The sequence below is a fragment of the Anser cygnoides genome, chromosome 13 (genome assembly GCF_040182565.1).
Source record: "Anser cygnoides isolate HZ-2024a breed goose chromosome 13, Taihu_goose_T2T_genome, whole genome shotgun sequence".
Classification (NCBI taxonomy): Eukaryota; Metazoa; Chordata; class Aves; order Anseriformes; family Anatidae; genus Anser; species Anser cygnoides.
Window position 1 is genome coordinate 4,752,402 of NC_089885.1, and position 19,597 is coordinate 4,771,998.

General features: G+C 39.6%; 1 protein-coding gene across 1 annotated transcript in view; it reads left to right on the forward strand.

Moving 5' to 3' along the window:
* Positions 1 to 19,597, forward strand: part of ABCB7 (ATP binding cassette subfamily B member 7) — a 42,627-nt gene that overhangs the window by 4,890 nt on the left and 18,140 nt on the right. The window contains exons 2-5 of the mRNA XM_067004929.1: positions 3,924 to 4,001; positions 5,604 to 5,690; positions 11,544 to 11,663; positions 19,230 to 19,362. Coding sequence (XP_066861030.1) covers positions 3,924 to 4,001; positions 5,604 to 5,690; positions 11,544 to 11,663; positions 19,230 to 19,362 — 418 coding nt within the window. The remainder of the gene's footprint in view (positions 1 to 3,923; positions 4,002 to 5,603; positions 5,691 to 11,543; positions 11,664 to 19,229; positions 19,363 to 19,597) is intronic.

Sequence of the window (19,597 nt, forward strand, 5' to 3'; positions counted from 1 at the left end):
ACAGACCTCTTTTTTTTTTTCCTTGCATTATCTTGGCCTTCCAGCTGCCACATGGTGTGTGATAAAGCACGTTCTTGTGCATAAGTTAATAATATCCCTTGCTCTGGAAGTAGTTGTAAGAGAAGCTTCAGGTACTTCGGTTAAATTTACTAATTTATGTGTAGCCTGCTCTGTCGTGTAAAATTATACTGCTGCTCATTGTCTGGATGTCATTTCACACGTCCGTGTGCGTTGCTAAATTCACTTCTCTAGATGTTCTGGTAGTGTAGCTGACCAGTTTGATGTACAGCAAGTATTACTCAACTTTCTCCATCCTCTGTTGAGTGGGGTGCATATCATAGTTAAAATATATATATGGCAAGACCAGAAATTAATTTTCAGTAGCCTCGGCTTTGTTATAAGACCTTTTTACTAGTCTCTTTACTCACAGATATATGCCTAGTAACACTGAGTAGTTGAAATTCATTGTATTTTCAAATTCCCTTTATAGGGGAAATATTGCTGCTGAGCAGATCAACAGTCCCGTATTTCTACCCATAAAAGCATCAGACATCTAATTATACTGAGAATTGTTGCAAGGAAGGCTGTATAATGAAGCAGAGCAGATGGAAATATGGGAACTGGATCCGAAACTCGTCTAGGGAGTGCTGGGGGGCACGGGGTGAGCAGCACTCGCTGTAGTGGAAGTTGCTGTGGTGTTCGTTGGGCTGCACAGGGTGGTGCTGGGTGGGTTTTCCTTTCTGCCACTGGGGTGGGCTTTACCAGAAGAACCTGAATGTGAGTGTATATTAGTCAGATGATATTACGGGGAAACTTCAGGTATTTTTTGTGTTACTCTTTGTTTCATTTGTTCTGGATTTGCCTACAGAGCACCTGCACATGGTTAAACGTAACTCCAGTGAAGTTTATATTGCTTGGTTTGGTACGGTTGGTTCATACTTGTAAGGGCAGTGTATTCTGCCTACCAGGATATTTTCACCTATTTTCACCTTTCACCAGTGGTACATTGTGTGCTACACAGAGAAGCTTCTAAGTGTGGACTTGACCTTGTGCAAATGTGTTTAATCCCCGTTGTTTGTGTCGATAGTATTTCAACTACTACCAACAGTCATGACACTTCAGCAATGTGACTTTCATGTGCAATCAGCACTAGACATCTGTTTCATCCTTGAGAGTACGTAGGTTCATCCAAAAATACATTAGAAGAACGTAACAGTGCAGAGTGAGCCCTTCAGAAGTTAGGAAATGCCAGAATTAATGTTCCCCGTGGAGTTCCTTCAATTCTGAAATAAACAGGACTCAGGCTGCAGCAAAGGAGCCTGCTAGCGCTTTGTTCTGCTGCAGTAAGGTCCGAGTAGGGCTCTCCTAGAGCCCAGCTCTGTTGGGAAGGAGCCATAGTGAGGGACGGTGGAGTCCCAGGTCTGCTTATGGGATGTGTGGGGTGCAGCGGTCCTGCTCCTGTGGGTGTTTCTCTGGTTGTGCTGTGATGGCTGGAAGCCTTACCAGTGCAGTGAGCTGCGTGCCTCGTCAGGGTTTAATTCCTAGTTTCTTTGCTGGGACTTGGTTTTTAACAGGAGCTTGGGAGAAGAGGGAGACCTCCAGTCTTCCAGGCGCAAGACCAACAATAAAATCTTCAGTTTCCCTGCGTAGCTTGTGCAAATCATGTGTCCTTTTCGCTATGTCCATCTCTTAACCCTGTGAGGGTTTGTAGGTTCAGTCAACGAAATAGGCTGTCTAATGCAGTAATTGAGCCTGGGTCTGTGGGTGTTTCAATTGAACTTGTTTCTGGGATGTTTCTCTTGTACTTCAGTCAGGAGGGAGATGTGTGGGCTTTGCCAAAGGATTTAAGTTATTAGTAAAACATTTTCGTTGTGTCCTATGAGTACGTTCTTGAAGAACAGTACATAGTTTCTTTCCGATAACTGTTGGAGCATTGGTTGTCTACTCTCATGTGCTAGGAATATACAACAAAAACAAATACATGCTGAGTTAGATATCTGCACTTCAACCTTTATAATACTTAAGATCAATATATCCTTGTTCTTGCAAAGCTGAGCAGGAGGGAATGATACTGCCCAGGAGAGGTTCCAGCTGTGTTGTCTTGGGAGGAGCCAAAGCATTGAGCAGTTGGTTCATCAGACCCGAAACCTCTCTGGCATGGTGTCTCAGCAGTCTTTTATCAGTGTCACGTGCTTGAAGTGTAAACGTTGGCGTAAAGGCACCGAGGATTTCAGCGTGCTGCACGCTCCTCTGTAGGAGGCAGGAGCTGAGTAACTGTGCTGAGCCTCTCGCCCCGGACCGCAGTTCCATGATAAATTGTAGGTTGTTGTAGTTTGGTCTCTGCCTGTGGAGCTGTAGTGACACAATTGCCTCTGCTGAATTAGGGAGTGCTGCTGCTTTTGTGCTGGTTGTACAGCTTAATTTAGTGTTAGACTCTGGGTTGTTCCCAGATGCCACTGTAGTGGTTGCTGCAAGGAGTGCCTAATCCTCTTCTTGCGTGTTGGTGGGAGCTTTTATCCAAAGTAACTGTGCCTTCATAACGGATTAATTTGCAGTAACTTGGGATGTAACGAGGCCTCTCGGAAGTCCTTGTCCCTTTCCATTATATTTTCTGTTTATGAAGCTGTCACCATTCATACAGAGAGTGCATTAGTTTAGATGGAATCCACCCTGTTGACATGAAACTGAAGCTGTGAGGTTATCTACGAGGAGCTGCACCTCCTTAATTCAGCTCAGGTCTTGGCGGGATCAGGACAGCTGACCCAGGCCAGTGCACTCTATTAAGCGTGCAGTATGTAGTGCTAACGTTTACTCTTCCTCGGCCTGTGTTGTCACATAACTGGAGTGTTTGAAATGAGCATGTCCTAAGTGGTGACTTCTGGAGGAACTGTCTTCGTTTTCTGAAAAATGAATTATGGTGTGCGGCTTAGGACAAGAGCAAAGGAATATCTTAAGGCAAGGTATAAAATACGTGGTGGTGCTGCTGTTTCTCAAGGTTGAAAATATCCTTCTTTGTGATCAAGGTGTTTTTGTTATTTTTAACACCTTTTGGACGTTTGTCCTGTGCCTTGGGGTGATGAGCAGTTCTTTCGCTATTTTGCTCCATGTTTGTGCTCACGCTGCACAATATTGGAACAGAGCAGTAAAAGATTAAATATTGAATGTGTCAAGGATGTGGAGCCATCACTGTAACTGAAAGAGAGGCCCCGGTTTGCCATTGGGGAAGCACTGCCAGCTAGTCCACCTAGGGAAGATAAACGCTTCTTAGACACTGTTAGAGAAAACAAATTGCTTTTGATGTGCCATGTAAAGCGTGCAATAGTTGGTGCCTCGCAGAACGCCCATCAAAGATGCATTGATGGGTATGTGGATGTTGGTGTCTTGTATCCTGCCCGCCTGACGCTCACAGACAGCCGTGGTGCAGTCTCTGATGGTCCTGATGCCTGCCGGCGAGGAGCTGCAGCTTTGATTAGCCTCATGGTCCGCCAGGCAGGCGTGGTACCAGCTGAGCTGAGAGGGATGGGAAGTGGCAGAACCTATGAGCATAAGCATAACAATTCATTATGAAAAATAGAACAAAAGAATATTTGAAAGAAATCAGAAGACAACCTGGGAGAAGATAAAGATGAGCAGGAAAACTTTGGGGCTTTCGTGATACAAAAGAATTGATGTCTGGTGGCACTGGGGCTTTAGGGAAGGGAAAGCTTCATTGTCATTTAGCATTTTTAATGGTTGAATGTGATATAGTTTACACCTGCACCCCACCAGTTTTCCTTTTTGGTGGTCAGTTGTCGAAAAACAAAGCCGTCTGCCTTGTTCCCATGTTATGCTTGTTTACGTAAATTGGATGAATATTCTCTGCATGTGAAGTGCATGTTCTGCATTGTTCCATTTTCCACCTTTTTCCCCTTTTTATTCTGTAGATTTTACCAATCTACAAGCAAAGATCATGGCAGAGTCTGGTGGGAGGTTATTCAAGACCGTTATTGGAGGCATCAGAGGTAGGTAGAAATTTTTCTTCCTGGTTTTTGTGGGGGGAGGGAAAATCAAACTCTTGGAGCATCTTTCGTTTTTTTTTCCCCTTTTTATTTCACTGTTTACGACATTGAAGTACAGCAAGTTAAATGACAAGTTATGTTTCTCACTCTAGAAAAGGAGTGAATTTTGCTTAGAAGACTCAGACTTTTATATACCCCTCAAGAAGGCCTTTTGAATTTCTAAAAACTAGTGATGATACAGTCAGTTATAAAGAAGAGTTCTTATCAATGCAGAAAATTTACATTTTTATGTAAGTTCATGGTGCCAGACATAGAAAGTACCAATTTGTAGAAAGCTGTGAGTTTTCCTTGAGTACATAGGGTTTTATTGCTTCAAAATGCTGTTTAGGTTGGGAAATACCAAGAAACTTTGCAAATTTATTCTCATCATTCTGAGTGACAGGTTGTCAGGCTCTTATTCCTATGAAGTCTGCTTGCCTTAATACTAATGTAAACATAGGGAGAATTTATTTTTTACTGTTCATGGAATCATCATGACTTATTTCTAACTAGTACCCTTGGCTTGAATGAAACTATAATGTATGTCTTTTTTATTACTATTATTAAAAAAAAAAAATTATGAGTGGACTTAAGCTAACCACTTATGAATGAACTTAAGCTAAAATCTTTTGAGAGTCATTGAGTCTGTGTGAAATTAACACTGATGATATTCTTTCATATATGGAAAGTGAAATTTTGCTTTGGGAAACTCTGAGCTCTTTAGGTTTTATGTCTGATGGTTTGATAAAGAGCTTTTACATAACTTTTACTGAAATGGAAGTGGAAAATGTAGCAAAACCTTTAAACAAAATGCAGGCACTTTTGAAGAGTTTTGACGCACCCATTGTTTGTGGCAGGCGAATTGAAATTGCACTTGAATGAGTAATAGTGAATTGTTATTTTTGGTCCATCTACCTGAATCGATAAATTCCAAATTTTTGTCCATATTTATTTAGCAGAAGATCTTGCTCACATGGTAAGGAAAGTGAGTACTTGTTTTTAAAAATCAGGTTCTTCTCCTGACTGCTTCAGTACATGCTGTTCTGGATTGCAGCGGGGGCTCTGGGGTGGGTAAACGTGTGTCTGTCATACAGTGCCAGTAAGCCTTTCGCATCCCAACGGGAAAGGGAAGTGTGAAGCAGGTTTGTTTATTTTGACCTCCCCCAGTGAAGTTATATTTTCTATGTGGAAAGAGGATTATTGCTTAAGTGTGTCCCATTTTATTTATTAACACATCCGAGTACAGTTATCTTCCAAAACTTTAATTTCTTTTTATTGGTTCCTTATTCTGCTTTTCAGTTGTAGGTGTCCTTTTAACTTAAATATTTAAAGCTCTGTTGTCTTTACCTTCTGGATGCTTGGAAGATTCTCTTCGCTATAATGCTAGATTTACAGTCCTTCTCATTATTGTTTCCATAAGCAAGGCAAGGTTTTTGAGATAATATCTTTTGTTAATGTAAGCTGATACAGTTGGAGGGTAAGAAGAACCAGTAGTTCATCTTTCTGTTGGCTTTTAAATGCATGTTTCCTGAGGTTCTTGCAAATTACCTTTTCTTTTTCACACAGATCTTCCCAAGGTTGCAACTGATAGAGAAGAGAATGTGTTGGCATGGTCATGCAGGTGGAGGGCTTCACACAGATCCAAAGGAAGGGGTAAGAAATCTCTTAAATAGTATTGCTTTTATAAAATAAATAAATAAATAAATAAAAGACCCCACATAGCAATTTTTGAAAACCTATTGGTAGATAAGTGAATGCTGTAGCACAGCAGATTCTCTTTACCTGCTAATGTAAGCTTACTAGCTCTTAGATTACCAAACATTTATAATAACTGTTCGAATTCCTCAGTTTTATTAAAATACAATGTTAGTGTCACACACTGCTTTGTAACTTGCGTGCGTTATGTTAATGGTTTTTTCATGGAAAGTATGTTCCGTTGTCACTTAATGTGCTCTGATACTTGCCTGCGACTTGGCATTCAGAATAGCAGAAATTAGCTTGTGGGTACAAGTTGGTGCGTTAGTTGGTGAAATTGCACTTGAAGAGGGGGGAAAAAACTAATTCAAGTGTGCCTGTGTTTTTACTTTGATTTAACGCTGATGCAGCCGATACACGCGACTGAATTTACATTCAGGAAGTGCATGCCCTAAAATAGTGATGATAGGTATGTAAGGAGAGAAGCCCATCTTTTATTAAACCAAACTATTAAAGGTAGAAAAGAAACGGGCTTTTGGTTAAAACAACATGGTGTAAACTTTGCGCTATTAAAATTACAAAATCAAAGAGCTGGGGTTATATAACTCCCCATTCTTTCACTTGCTGTGCTTTTCTCACTCGCACCTCCTTCAGGTGCTTTGTGTATTGCGGAACAGTGCCATGTGGGGAGTAGAACTTGGTCAAGCTTCGGTGGGATCTTCCTTGGACTAGCACAGACTGCGTTGATGACAAACTGAGGTCTCAGCACAAATCCCAGGTGTTTCAGGCTGGTTCATTCCTGCTCACCTGCTCTGACACTCTGCTCCCCACAGCCTAACAGAGCTGACCATCCTTTTTCCTGTAACTGTAAAGGAGAGGGGGCACTGCACCTAGGATTTCCTCTTAAATCTTGGTCTGAGAGTTATCCCTTCATTTAATCCAAACCCGTTTATGCTACAGGCAGAAGTCAGGAGAGACATTGCTCAGATGTAATGCTTTTGTAGTAAGGGGGAAATGCATAATCTAAAATGCAGCCAGATTGTTTTAGCAGGCATCTGTGATCTTTTCTGCATAAGGCACAGGGAAGCAGGAGAGTCAGACGTCTTCAGCTGGTGCTGTTACTGGTCCTGCATGTAGCAGTAACTTCAGGGTAATTTTAGGACCCTCATTGCAAGACGTATAGGCTCTGTCAAATACTTCCTAGGCAAAACGGACTTAAAAGCTAGCAAGCTATTCATCTCCCTACTTACCCTAATTGTATATGTTATCAAATACAATTACTATGGATTATATTTTTCCTCTAAATGGAAGGGGGGCATTATCCCCTGTGTTGCCACTCATCTGTGGGGCTTAATTATTGTTGTGGTTTTTCCTGTTACAATTTCTGTTCCCCTGGGTATGTTGATCAGCTGAATGTTGTCTGTTTGCTGTCAAAACCTCATCTTTTCATCTGTCTGTGGGAAAGATCCTTTTTATATACAAAGAATGAACTCGCACTCATATGCTGCAGCTGCAAATCACAGACTGACCTGTCTTCAAAAAAAGCTACAGGGTCTTTACTCTTCCTTTAAAACCCTGCTCGCTGAAATGCCACTTGCCACTGAGACACTTGCGTGAGGAGAGGAAAACAGAGTGACAGTAGATGCAGAAGCTGAGGTTCTTGGCAAAAGTGAAGGAAATCTGATGGTACAAGTGCAGTTCTTCCATGTCTGCACTGGCACTCAGTGCTCAGAAGTACTGGCACTCACGTTACCACAAGAACTTTTTCCCCTGCAATTATGCTTTTAGGAAAGCTGTAGGTGATACACGTCAGCAATATTACACCTGTATCTCTCTTCCATTTTTTTGACAAACCATTCTGTTTGTTTTGGAAAGTGATTTGGCCTGATGTTTTAAATTCCTCTTCCTCTAGCAGCTCCAGGGGAGACAGAACTGAATGTGAAGGATGAACAAAGAGTGTGAAGGGCAGTAGGTGTTACCTTCATCTCGCAAGGAGCTGGAAGAGAAGATTACACATCTGTTTTGTTACGGAATAATTTTTACGTGCAACAGTGGCTTATGTGCTGGAGACTGAAACTGAAAACAGTAATGTTCTTCTACCATCTTCAATTTCTTTTTTGTGTGTTAGACTTCTGTAAACAGAATAGACAGGAATAGAAGCGGTGGTGTCTGTCTGGTTGCTAAGCAGTCGTACATTACTTTCTTATGGAAACACTGATAGTCATGATAGAGTGCTGATAATTAGCCTGCCCCTACCACCATTTCACCTGGTTGCTATTTGGTTTGCTAGTCACTGCTTGCCTTCCTAGGAGGGATGGCTAGTACTAAGTAGTGGGTTTTTTTCCTCAGATTTTGGAAGAAAAATTCAGGCCCTAGTCTGACACGTACTTAAGCTGATCTGGCAGCCCCAAAAAGAATCCTACTTCACCCTGGAGTTTTGCTGTGACTGTATGGTCTGGTAGTGAACTAGTGAGAACTGATTCAGCTGAAAAGTAACTTCTCCAAAGGGGAGAGAACAGTGTGTGCGCGCCCCCCCCCACAGTAACAACAGCAACTTCTGCTGCTTCACTCAAAGCATGTTGCATACCCTGGACTGAAACAATCTTTAAGAAAATAAATCATGTTCTGTGTTCTCAGCCATACTTTGTCTCGTGCTACTGAATTTGCAGAATTATCTGACTCTTCCATGAGCGGAAACCCTGCAGCAAACACTGAAGAGTTTCCTTCCAGTTTCATAAACTGAATCAGCTCATCAAGGTGTTTCATGAGCTCCAGAGGTGGTGTGAGAAATGGGCTGGGGCTGTGCAGGTCAGTGCTGCAGAGAGGTGGAGAAGCAGAGGAGAAAGCAAGCTGTTAGCGGTTCGCAGAATTACCTCGTGCAGATATGAGACAGCTTGTGCTGCCGCAATACAGAGGATGATACAGCTTCTTGAGTGAGTACCCAGGGAGCCAGGACAGGGCCTTTTTTCTTCATCAGCAATGACAGCTGAAATGCAAGTCAAACTACCACTTTTCGTCCATCATGCTGCTGATAGATCATCCTCCTAGCGCAAACTTTATCCATAAAGTCACAGGGCCAGCCCAGTAAATGCTTTGCAATACTCAGTAATCTTGGAGATTGTGGACAGGAATGATTACTTCTCTTCTTTCTTTTTTTTTTTTCCTTTTTAAAAGTATTTTAGAAGGTTCAGAATCTGGAATGGGTAGGGACAGGAAGAGAGTCTGCGCTTGTTCTTTTGCTAGTAGGTCTTCAGTATTCCATAGTGTTTTAAAAACATGCTGTGTTAAAAAGGAGGGGGGAAAAAAGGCTTTTCTTTGCTACCTGCTGTAGTATAAATCTAATACTTTTCCTTCCATTTCTTTGGAAATAAGCCTTTGGAAGAAAATATAAAACATATCACTGCTACTTAAAAGGTTAAAATAAACACCTTACTCTTGACCTTTTTATATACCACAGAAATCAAAAAATGACCTGAGTCCATTCAATAGATTGCTTATTTTAATTCTTAATCTTATTACTTGCATAGTTAAACAATTTTCAGTTTTCAACTTGTGTTTCTGTACAACAGGAACATTTATTACATTTATTTCATGGTAAACTTTGATGTAATGTGTGTGCATTTTACATCTCCTTTGATATTTCTTCTTGTCCCTTTGCAAGGCCTTTGGCAAATGACTGGCTGCCTTCAGACTTTTTTTTTCTGAACGGATTTACTTCTGTCGCTGTTCAGAGCCATGCAGAAACTGAAATGGATTCCTTGTTTGCCGTCAGTGTACTTCTTTATTTTTAATAGCTTTTCTATACAAAGTCCAGCTCTCCAGTAGCAACATATAATTAGAACTATGGTTGTGCGAGTATCTTTTGTGTTCATGTGATACCATTTCTTTTACCTTCCTTTTTAGTCTGTAAGAGGTGATCAAAGATATTTCCCAAATATTTGAAATGCTATTCATGCATATCCTTAGCTCAAGTGGAAAGGGTTGTGTGTGTGCTGCAGCAGATAGCTCCATCTCCTCAGACAGAGGAGACAACAGAAATAATTTTGTAGCCTCTGTTCGCTTACAAATCTTCAATATCTCCATTTTTAAAGTCATTTGAAATGTGTTTATACTTTGCAATGCTCAAATACGTTTTCGGTTGTTGACAATATTCAATGTCTTCTGTTGGTTTTCTTTGAAGTGATGACTAGGAACTATGTGATGAATTTTCCAGTGCTTTTAAACGCTTACATTTGTAGGATTGGCTTCACAGGTTGCCTTAGCAATCATACCTCTTCACAGAGCTCTCCTTTCTCATTCACACTGGACTTTAAGAGAGAATTTTTATTCTAATTGGTTTTATTCTCAAAATTGAGGCATGAGAATGTAAAATATACAAACTGGTGAGGCAAGCATTTAAAATACATTGTAAAATGCTCCCTTTCCACCTTCTGTAATGAGAAGTCATCTTAAAGTGTGGACTGAATTTTCTTTCCTCTTCCTCCCCAGTTAGAAAATAATGCCTGAAATAGAGAGATTAGCTGCTACTTGCTGCCCTCCCTCCAGCTTTAGATAACCTTCATGTCTTTGAAGTTAACCCCAGGTTATCCAACAAAAAAAAAAAAACAAGTTTTTGGTGCTCTATGTGCTTTTATTCTTGATTGGCTAGCTTTGTTTAGGCTTCAGCTGCTGTAATCAGCTTTGGAGTTTAGTGGAATATATATAAAGTGTAAGTGATACATCAAACTATCTATAAAATAACCTCCTATGGAGGAAGAAAAAAGGCATTTCTGAAGACTTTTTTCATCTGAATGGTGGTGGTCTTTAGAAGAATATTCGAGGTTTGGAGAATAGAAGTCATGAAGATTTTATATTAAAAAAAGAAAAAGATATATCCAGTTGCATTAATGTGTGGCCATGTACATCTTAAAAGCCTGGTAAAGGCTGATTACCCAAATTCAAGGGCCGTTCTGTTAAACAAAGTGGTGACATTTGAAGCTGAGTGAAAGCAACTGGAGTAGTTCTGCTGGTAGTCCTGCCTTCGTTGGGCACCCAATGAAGGACTACCCTTTGTGCTCCTGAAAACGAGCTCTAGAAGATGTGGGAAAAATTAGAGAATGTTTCTCATTTCACTGCCAAGGTGAAAGGATGACCAAAACCTGTACAAATGGTTGCTGGAAATGCTTAAATGTATAGTAATGCAAGCAATTAATCTGATCTCAAATTTACATACAGTTCAATTTGTGTATCAGCATAAGTGTTTATTTTGAGATTCATACAAGTTCCTGTGCTGCTAGTGATTTTTCTTTTTTAAGTACTGCATTTTATTGTGACTCACTGAATTATCTCCAGACTACTTTGTTGACCTTTCAGACTTCTTTCTTGCCTTATGCTTTTTGTTATTTTTTTTGGTTGTTTTCCCTCTGGTTGTTTCCGTGCTGTGTTAAATCAGCTTCTGAAGAAGGAATACCAAGCCCTTGCATTCTGTATAGGAATCTTGGGAAGATAAAAAGAAGGATCAGTTCATTTGTTTCGTGAACAATTTCAACTGGTTTATTGTCTTTCTCTGTTTTCCATTTATGTTATACTTGTGCTCTTGAGGACACGTGAGTTAAGAACAATTCATCTATTTCAACAGTATCCTGGTTATAAACCTAAAAAAAAAAATTACAGTTCAAAATGTTAATATGTTCTCCTAGGCTCAAACACGGAGAACTGTCTGCCTATCAAAATACAAAAGTTACACAAATGTATAACGTTCATTCTTAATTATACTGTTATTTTGCTTCTGGGGTCTCTTTATAATGCGATGCCTTTGTTCTTTTTCAATAGCTGAAGGAGATAGATGCCAAAAAGATTGTCAGAGCAATGTTGTCTTACGTGTGGCCCAAAGACAGACCAGACCTGCGAGCCAGAGTAGCCATATCTCTGGGGTTCTTGGCAAGTGCAAAGGTAAGAACAGATACTTCCTTGCATTGTAATACTCATGCTCTTGCTTGCAACAAAATTAGTGTTTGTTAGCTCTCAGAAGGACATAAGCATACAGAAGCTTTCTGCAGATCAACGGAGGATATAATTCAAATTTTGTGCAATCCTTGTAGAAATAATTTAGAAGAGCAAATGTTAACTTTGTGCAAAAAATGTTTTGCTTTTGGAAAAGAAACAAATATTTGATTAGAAAATATTGGGAGTAAATTTTGTAAGTGTCATTGAAACATATGGCTCAACTGGCTTTCCTCTGAATGGCAATTTTTACCATGGCTAATATTAGTATCTTGCTGGGATAAGCTAAAGTAGGTGCTACTCAGCAATGAGTTTTAGCACTTAAGGAAGTACAACGAAACTAGCTTATCAGCTTTCAGCAATATTGCCGTGTTATGAAAAGAAAGCGAAGAAACACTCTGTTATCACCTACATGGCTGAAGTTTACTTGGAAGAGAAATGTGCTCATTTATTTGAGCTGACGAGGAAGAGCCAATCTTTTGGTGTACAGCTCTTTCTCGCAGAGGCAATCTCTCAGGTGGTAGCTGGTACTGTCTCTAGTAGATATTTGTGTTTGTGCTGCTGCTGCTGTTCAGGAAGTTGCTGATAATGCAGATGGCAACATGTACAAACATGCAATATTCTGCAAGTAAAATTCCACCTTTTTTTGTATGCCTGTACAAAATATTACAGTGATGCTTCTGATTGCAACTGAAACCTATCTGGGAAGCTATCTGCTCAAAATGCAGATGCTCAGAGTGTTTTGCTTTACATGCCATGTGGTTACCCTCATGGTACTATTTAACTTGATTATATGGTTGGTTCGTTGGTGTTTTGTGGTCTACTTTCAAGTACACCCCACTTACCAGATGTACATGAAAATTCGCTTAACTGAGTTTTTTTTAAAGTCTCTTACTAGTATTACAGATAGTAATCTGAAGGCAACTTTGAAAGAAGCTTGCAGTATTCTTTTTCTCTCCTCTTAGCCCCACTCTCCTAATTAGTAGGGTTATTTGAATGTGACAGTGAATGTGAATCCAGAATCTGATCCAGCATGTGGCACCACTGTACCTTGCTTTTAGGAAATCTAGTAATGTTCCAGGCAGCTTTTTGGGTGCTAATGAAAATCGATGGCCAGGATGCATGACTCTTGCAAATAGCTTTCTATTAGGGACTCCTGTTAAGCATCCGTCTGTACCAGGGTGTGCTAATACACAGTGTCACCTGAGACATCTAGAGAAACCTGGTTTGCTTGAGGGGTGGCATGGGATTCCCCCTCTTGATTGTTTTAATGAATCCTGCTTTCTCACATAGTCTGAGACATTAATAGTGTTGCTAAAGCTTATTTCACTGCAGTAAGTAACTTCCTTTGTGGCAGCGGTTTTTTATTCTCAGTCACAGAAGTCTCTTTGTAGGTACTTAGCACCTGGTAGTCAGCCAGTTAAGGTTTTCTGTTTCTTCAGATTCGGAAATAATTGTTCTGTGGAGTTTCTTGTAGTAATGCTTCCTCACTGGAGAGGTTAGGCATTTTAGCCTTTTTGGTTCGTAGCTTGGTATGTCATGTTGGATTTGGACTACAGGTGGTCAGAACACAAGCTAGGGCATTTGGTATACAACTGAAATTCTCTGTTGGGAGAGCTGCATGTTTTCCCCAGTCCCATGTCAGAAAATCAGACATTTAATTGCTCTTTGGGGAAGAAACTGGATGTTTGGATCTCTCTTAAGCGTTCAATTTCCTACTTCAAATAGAGCCTGGAAGCCCTGGTGTCCAAAGCATCTTCCCAGAAGGAGGCAGCAGAAAACCTGTTGAGCTTTGTGTTCAGGTTTTAGGAGATGCCAGTTAAAACAAAAGTGTTTTGTGAGAATGTTTTTTTGGGGGGCAAACAAGAATTTCATTGGGAAAACATACAATGAACTCTCTACAGATGTGTATTGTAACAGGCTGGTGTGAAAATTTTCATGGATGTCTTCTAGCGATCCTTTACTAACATTCTTTGTTTTGTGGTTTTCTATCATAACAAAGCTTTATTAGATCTCAAAGACAAAATAACTGCAATCTAACATGTTATTCCTCATCACCTAAGCAATATCCACTCTTCCTTTTGGGGTAAATTTTCTTAAACTGCTTCGTATTTTACACACGCTAAGTATGCATGTAGTTATTGTGGCTTGACTGACACGCAGTAGATTGGTACAGAGCTGGTAAGTCTGTCACATCTCTGAGCCCTGAACGTGCTCTTCGTCCAGAGTGAGCTTCAGAGGTCACTTTGTCCTATAGGGAATGAAATAGGAATCAGTTTACCTGTAACTTGCATGGACCGTGAATAAACCTGTATGGATTCCTTGTTGTCCGATTTGGGGAGCCTTTGTTCTGGCTGCTTGTGAGGTTAATTACGACGTGCTTGATAGACCACACAAGCAGTTAGTTAGAGTTTTGCTGCTATTCAGTTGTCAACACAGGAATGCCAGCATATCTCTCTCCTCGCTGCAGTCCTGGCCTGCTTTCTTTGTTCACTATGAACTTGTCTGCATCTGAAGGGTTTCCGTCCTTAGAATGCAGTTGGTATAAAGGCTGCTTGTTCTTAGGGCTTTTGCACAGAGAACTGTGTAGTCATGATGCCTGCTACTGGTCACTTTTCACCGTAAGAAATGCTTTTGTAAGCCTTTTGGTCAATTACTTTTGAGTTACTCAAAGGAGTTGGGGGTTCTATACCTATATATGAAGTTAAGCTTCCTGTTAAAAGATCCAAACAGCAGCTCTCTGAGACAGAGGCTGTAGCGCGGCTTCAATTTTCTTGTAAGAAAATGCCAGAGAAACCACAGAGGGGAGGTGGTTTATGAAATCCTCAGCCACAGGAAAAATTCTGAGAGTTCACACTGCGTTTGATTTGGTCTTGCTTAACCACAAAACACAAAGAAGCTGGAGAACACACCTCCTTTTCCTGCTGCTTGTGAAATAATTTGTCTTATTTCTTATCTCTTTCAGTCTTCCAGTTCAGTAGAACTCAATTTCAAAACAAAAGCTGAGTGTGTGTGCAGCTACTGAAGAGCCTGCAGTTATAATCCGTCTTGACTCCTTTAGTGGGGCCCAGTTGCCTGTCATTAAACAAGTTACTGTGATTTTTGGTTCCTTTTTGTCTACACATAACTGCTAGTAGTATTGTTAGCCTTCAAAGTGAGCTGTTTGTATAGCTTTTTATGACTGGGAGCTGACAGAATGAAGTCTGCTCCAGGGCTGGTAAGGTCTTTTTTTTCCTTTGGAAGACTTGTTATATTATGACATGCTTTAAATTTTTATCTTAAATATTTATTGCCTATCTAGACTTGTGTCATCTGAAAGTTGCAACAGGAAGACAGGTGAGAGGTGTACACAAGGCATTATCTATGTTTTCAGACACATAGATTAGCCTGCACAGGTTTTGTATGTTTTTAATTTGTCCATATTCCCTCTCTTTTTTGTCTTCTCTTCTGGGATATGTGTAATAAACCCTTTTCTTCTTCCCTTTTTCTTTCGTGGCACAAGAAGAAAAAGTGCTCTGGCTCCTGAGGAGCTGGATTAAACGTGTGACTATGACAAAATCTTGTCGTTTCTGTGAGTCTCCAATGTTTTTTGGCCTCTTGGTCACAGAACAAGTATGTGTTATTCATAAGCCAGAGAAACCTTTCAGACTATCTGCATTTCTACTGACTGCTAGTTCTGTAAGTTTCAGGAGAGTAAGTTGTTTGGCTAAATAGACAAGTATTGTACTGCATACAGACAACAGTTAATGATACCTATCCGATCACTTACAGTAAGTACATACGGTCTTTGAGCCCTTTTGGTGATTACGTGGAATTAGATAATCACAGTAAACCTTAGAGACTGTTAGGTTTTTTAGCAAGTTTTAGGTGAAAAGTGTTTCTAGATCTTAATTGGTTTTTCTTCTACTGAAGAATTTGTTTAAGATAGTCAGTGAATTCAAAGAAGGCACAAAACTAGATGGGCATTCCCTCTCTTTTGGACCACATTTTCTAGCTTTTGTTAGCAATCTTACCTCTGTAAGGGATGGAGTTCTCTGTTCGTACTTCCACAAATAGAGTTGTTGGATTTATACTTTTATATTGGCCCAGAGATAATGGTCAACTGTTTTCATTGAATTATTGTCAAAAGAAGAGTTCACTGTAGACCATTTTTATTATGTTGGGGCTCAGCCTGTCACTAATTCATCATCTTTATTAAACAAGAAATACTGGGAAAAACAAAAGGAAAGATAAGACTGTTTGCCCTAAAAATTGTGCAGTCCCATAAGTGAATAGAGATGTTGATGCTTTATCAGCTTAAAACAGTGCAGTCATTTAAAAAATAAAAATGTTTAAACTCATGTAAGCATGATGTATTGCACTATATCGTGCTGTTAATTGGGGACTATTGAGTTGGGATGACTTCATGGGTGCCATATTTGATATCCTGTAAATTCAGGCAGGGATTAGCTATTAATTCAAAATTATAAATAGAAAATGTACAAATTTATTTTTAAATGGTCTTTTTAATGGGAATTGTTATCAGCCTTTCAGGCATTAGGAAGAGGAGGGAAACCCATATATAGATATACTGCCTAAGATGATTGCTTTGCATGCTAGCTTTGCACAGTATCTAGGTGTGCTTAAAGCTTTGTGCTCTGTGTCAGCGAGCTACAAAAGAGGTAGCTGGAGTTTGTGCAGAAGGCTGAAATTTTGTTTCCATTAATGGGAACATGATCTCATGGATGTTACAAATTGAGTAGGAATGACCTGTTTCTAATAATGGTCTCTCATTTCTCTTGCTATAAACTTTGTAAGATGAACTTTTTTCTTCCTGTGACTAGAAAGCAGCAGGCTGCGTTGATTGCTAATGAAATGCAATACTGGGCTGCCTATTATTCAGACTTTACCCTCCAAGAATCAGAACAACTATAACCTGAGACCAGGCTTTAAATTTCATTTAATACTCTGCTGGGTGGAATTATATTGATGTGAAAGAAGACGTTTCTGCAAAGTTGTAGGCTGTTACCAATTAAATTAATCGGGAGTGGAAAACCACAGTTTAAAGAATACGTCTCTTTTTTTTTTTAATGGACTTTAAGATATATCTGTAGTTCTATTTCTAAACTACCTGTAGTGTAACACAGTTTACTGAAGAGTAAAATCCCTGCAGAGGGATTTGTAAGAATCTGCAGCCAATCAAGACAATCTGCATTATAATACTCTTATTTTTCACTGAGTAGTCTCTCCCAGGAAAACCCACACTCTGTCATGTTGGTCCTCACTATCATGGAAATGGTAGTATATTCTTCTTCATTAAGAACAAAATGCCACCAAAAATTGAGTTTCAGTAACTCTGAAAGGAATAATAGGCTTCTGTTTTTTTGTTTTTTTCATTTTACTGTGGGGGGGGGGGGTGCTGGTGGTGGTATTTGGATTCCGGTGTTGTAAAGATGGAAAATCTCTGTTAATAGCATCCTCAGTTCTTTGTAGGGCTTCATGCTTAACATTTAAGCACGTTATAACAGTAACCTGTTATTCTGTTATATAATTGAAGTTATCAGTTGTCATTGTATACTGCTGCTTTGATAGTATTTGTTAGATCTGACTTTTTTAATGGAGATTTTCAATACCCTAGTCTCTTAGGGAGCTGTTGGTGAGTGACACTCAGGCTTGCACTAGATAAATTTCAGAGCAGTGTATTTGAAATAGGACCTGATCTTTCAGCTGTTTTCTTTTTTCAACCACAAACCAACCAGTAATAATCTCACCTAGATGCTATTATATCTCATTTGTCTCCTCTCAGGAGCTGTATAGAGTATGCTGTACTTTAGTTGTTTTTTTTAATTTTCTGTACTTTTTTCTGCTTAGTGTATTTCAGAGAGGAGGGAGAGAAGGGAAGAAGAGAAAGGATTCCTTCCTCATTTGCATTTGAAACTCTTGTCTAAAACAGAGTTTAAAAAATAAACAACAGATTCAAGAAATTAGCTATTTTTTTTAAACCTTTAATACAAAGAAGTATTTCCAAAAACTCTTTTAGTTAAGTACTTGCATTCCACTACTTACAGTAGTTCTTAACATTGAGAATATTTGGTTCTGAGATAGTAATTATAAGAACTAGACATTTTATCTTCCAGCTTGATTTTGGACTGAATTTATAAAAGACTTTGCCATTCTTTTCACTTGAAGCCTAGTTTTTTCCTAGTTAATTTACACAGATTTTGACTGGACTTTCAGCTCTGACTGATGTCCCTAAAAACAGTTGAGATCTAAGTGCGTATGCAAAACATTTGGTGGAGAGAACTGAAATATCTTTGTCAATCTGCTTTGGGTTTTGTTTTCTTACCATGTGAAATAATTTGTCATCCGCCTGTGTTCTTTTCTAAATAATTACCAAAAAAAAAACCACACTAAAAAACCACAACCTTACGCAAGGTCAATTGATTGTAAAGTATTTTAACATCTGCCATGAATGTAAGATTTGAAGTCTTAAGATGCTTGTTCAACTGCTAAGAAACTTCTATGTTATTTTTGAAATCTGAGAAGCAGTTTGAATGAATGAATTCTGTTAATTAAGTGTAACAGCATTTTTTTATTGTTGGTATAAATGAATGGTGCAATAATGAAATGTTAACAGGACTTAAGATTTTATACTTTCCTTATGACTTTCAGTATTTTCTTATGCTACAGTTGTATGAGGGCAAATAAAAGGAGCCCTAAAGTTGATCTGTTTATGTATTTAGCTGTCTTGTTTCTCACATATAGGGCAGACACCGCTGCTGGAGGAGATGCAATTGGGTTGTGGTGATCTTACAAAAACATGTAGTGACGTAGCACATGTTAGGGGTGGATATAATTGTTTGAAAGCTCATGTTAAAGCAATTCATAACATCTCATAGACTATGGAGTCTTTTGTGCCACTGTTGGGGTTAGTGGAGATGTTAGGATGAATGTAGATACCAAGTGAATATTTATAGTGATGTTGCAAATGGAAAGCATTGTTTAAATATTGAGGCAATATTAACTGTCAGAAGAGACCAAGGGGGGATTAACTTCTTTCCTTGGATTTCACTGGAGCTTTGGTCTAACGTATCTTGATTGGCCTGGAGTTAGCAGCACGTGGGCGGCTTGGTTTTCGAGTACTAGTAATTGTTCTTACCAAGTGTTGCCGCACAGAGCAAGCACCCTGTAATGGCAGCATAATTTAGTGGCACTGAGGATGCATCATGCAGCGTCTGCGCCTTGATTCATTTCCCAATCTCGCCACTGCTGTAATGAGCACTCTGCCTCAGTAAAGAGTGCTGTTGCAGTTTGTTTAGGGCAGAAGTCGATCCTTTGTGTGTGGGACACACAAATGACCCCGCAGTCCCAGGATTAAAGACTTTATAGTACGGAGAATATTCTACTTGAAATTGAGAGCCATCCCACCAGCACTAAGTGGTTAAGAACCAAGTATAACGGTGCAGCTATTTCAGAAAAAATGCTCATGTAGCATAGATATGTTTCAGTGCGTAATTGGTGTTCTTTTGCTTTTAGGCCATGAATATACTGGTTCCCTTCATGTTCAAATACGCAGTAGACAACCTCAACCAGATATCGGGAAACATGCTGAACCTGAGTGATGCACCAAATACTGTTGCAACCGTGGCAACTGCTGTTCTCATTGGCTGTAAGTGGGATTCCCAAATCTGTTGACAGGCGTCAACTTCCTTCAGCAAGGTAGTGGGATAGCACAGCTTCCCACCTTTGCACCGCCTAGCATCTGGAACAGTTATTCTGGAGTGGCTTCTGTGTTGACCTCTTATTTCCAATGTTCTGTAACCTTGCTTCTGATGTTCCAGGTTTAAAAAAAAAAAAAAAGGTTATAGAAACAATTGTTGATTATAAATCCTACCCTTTATATC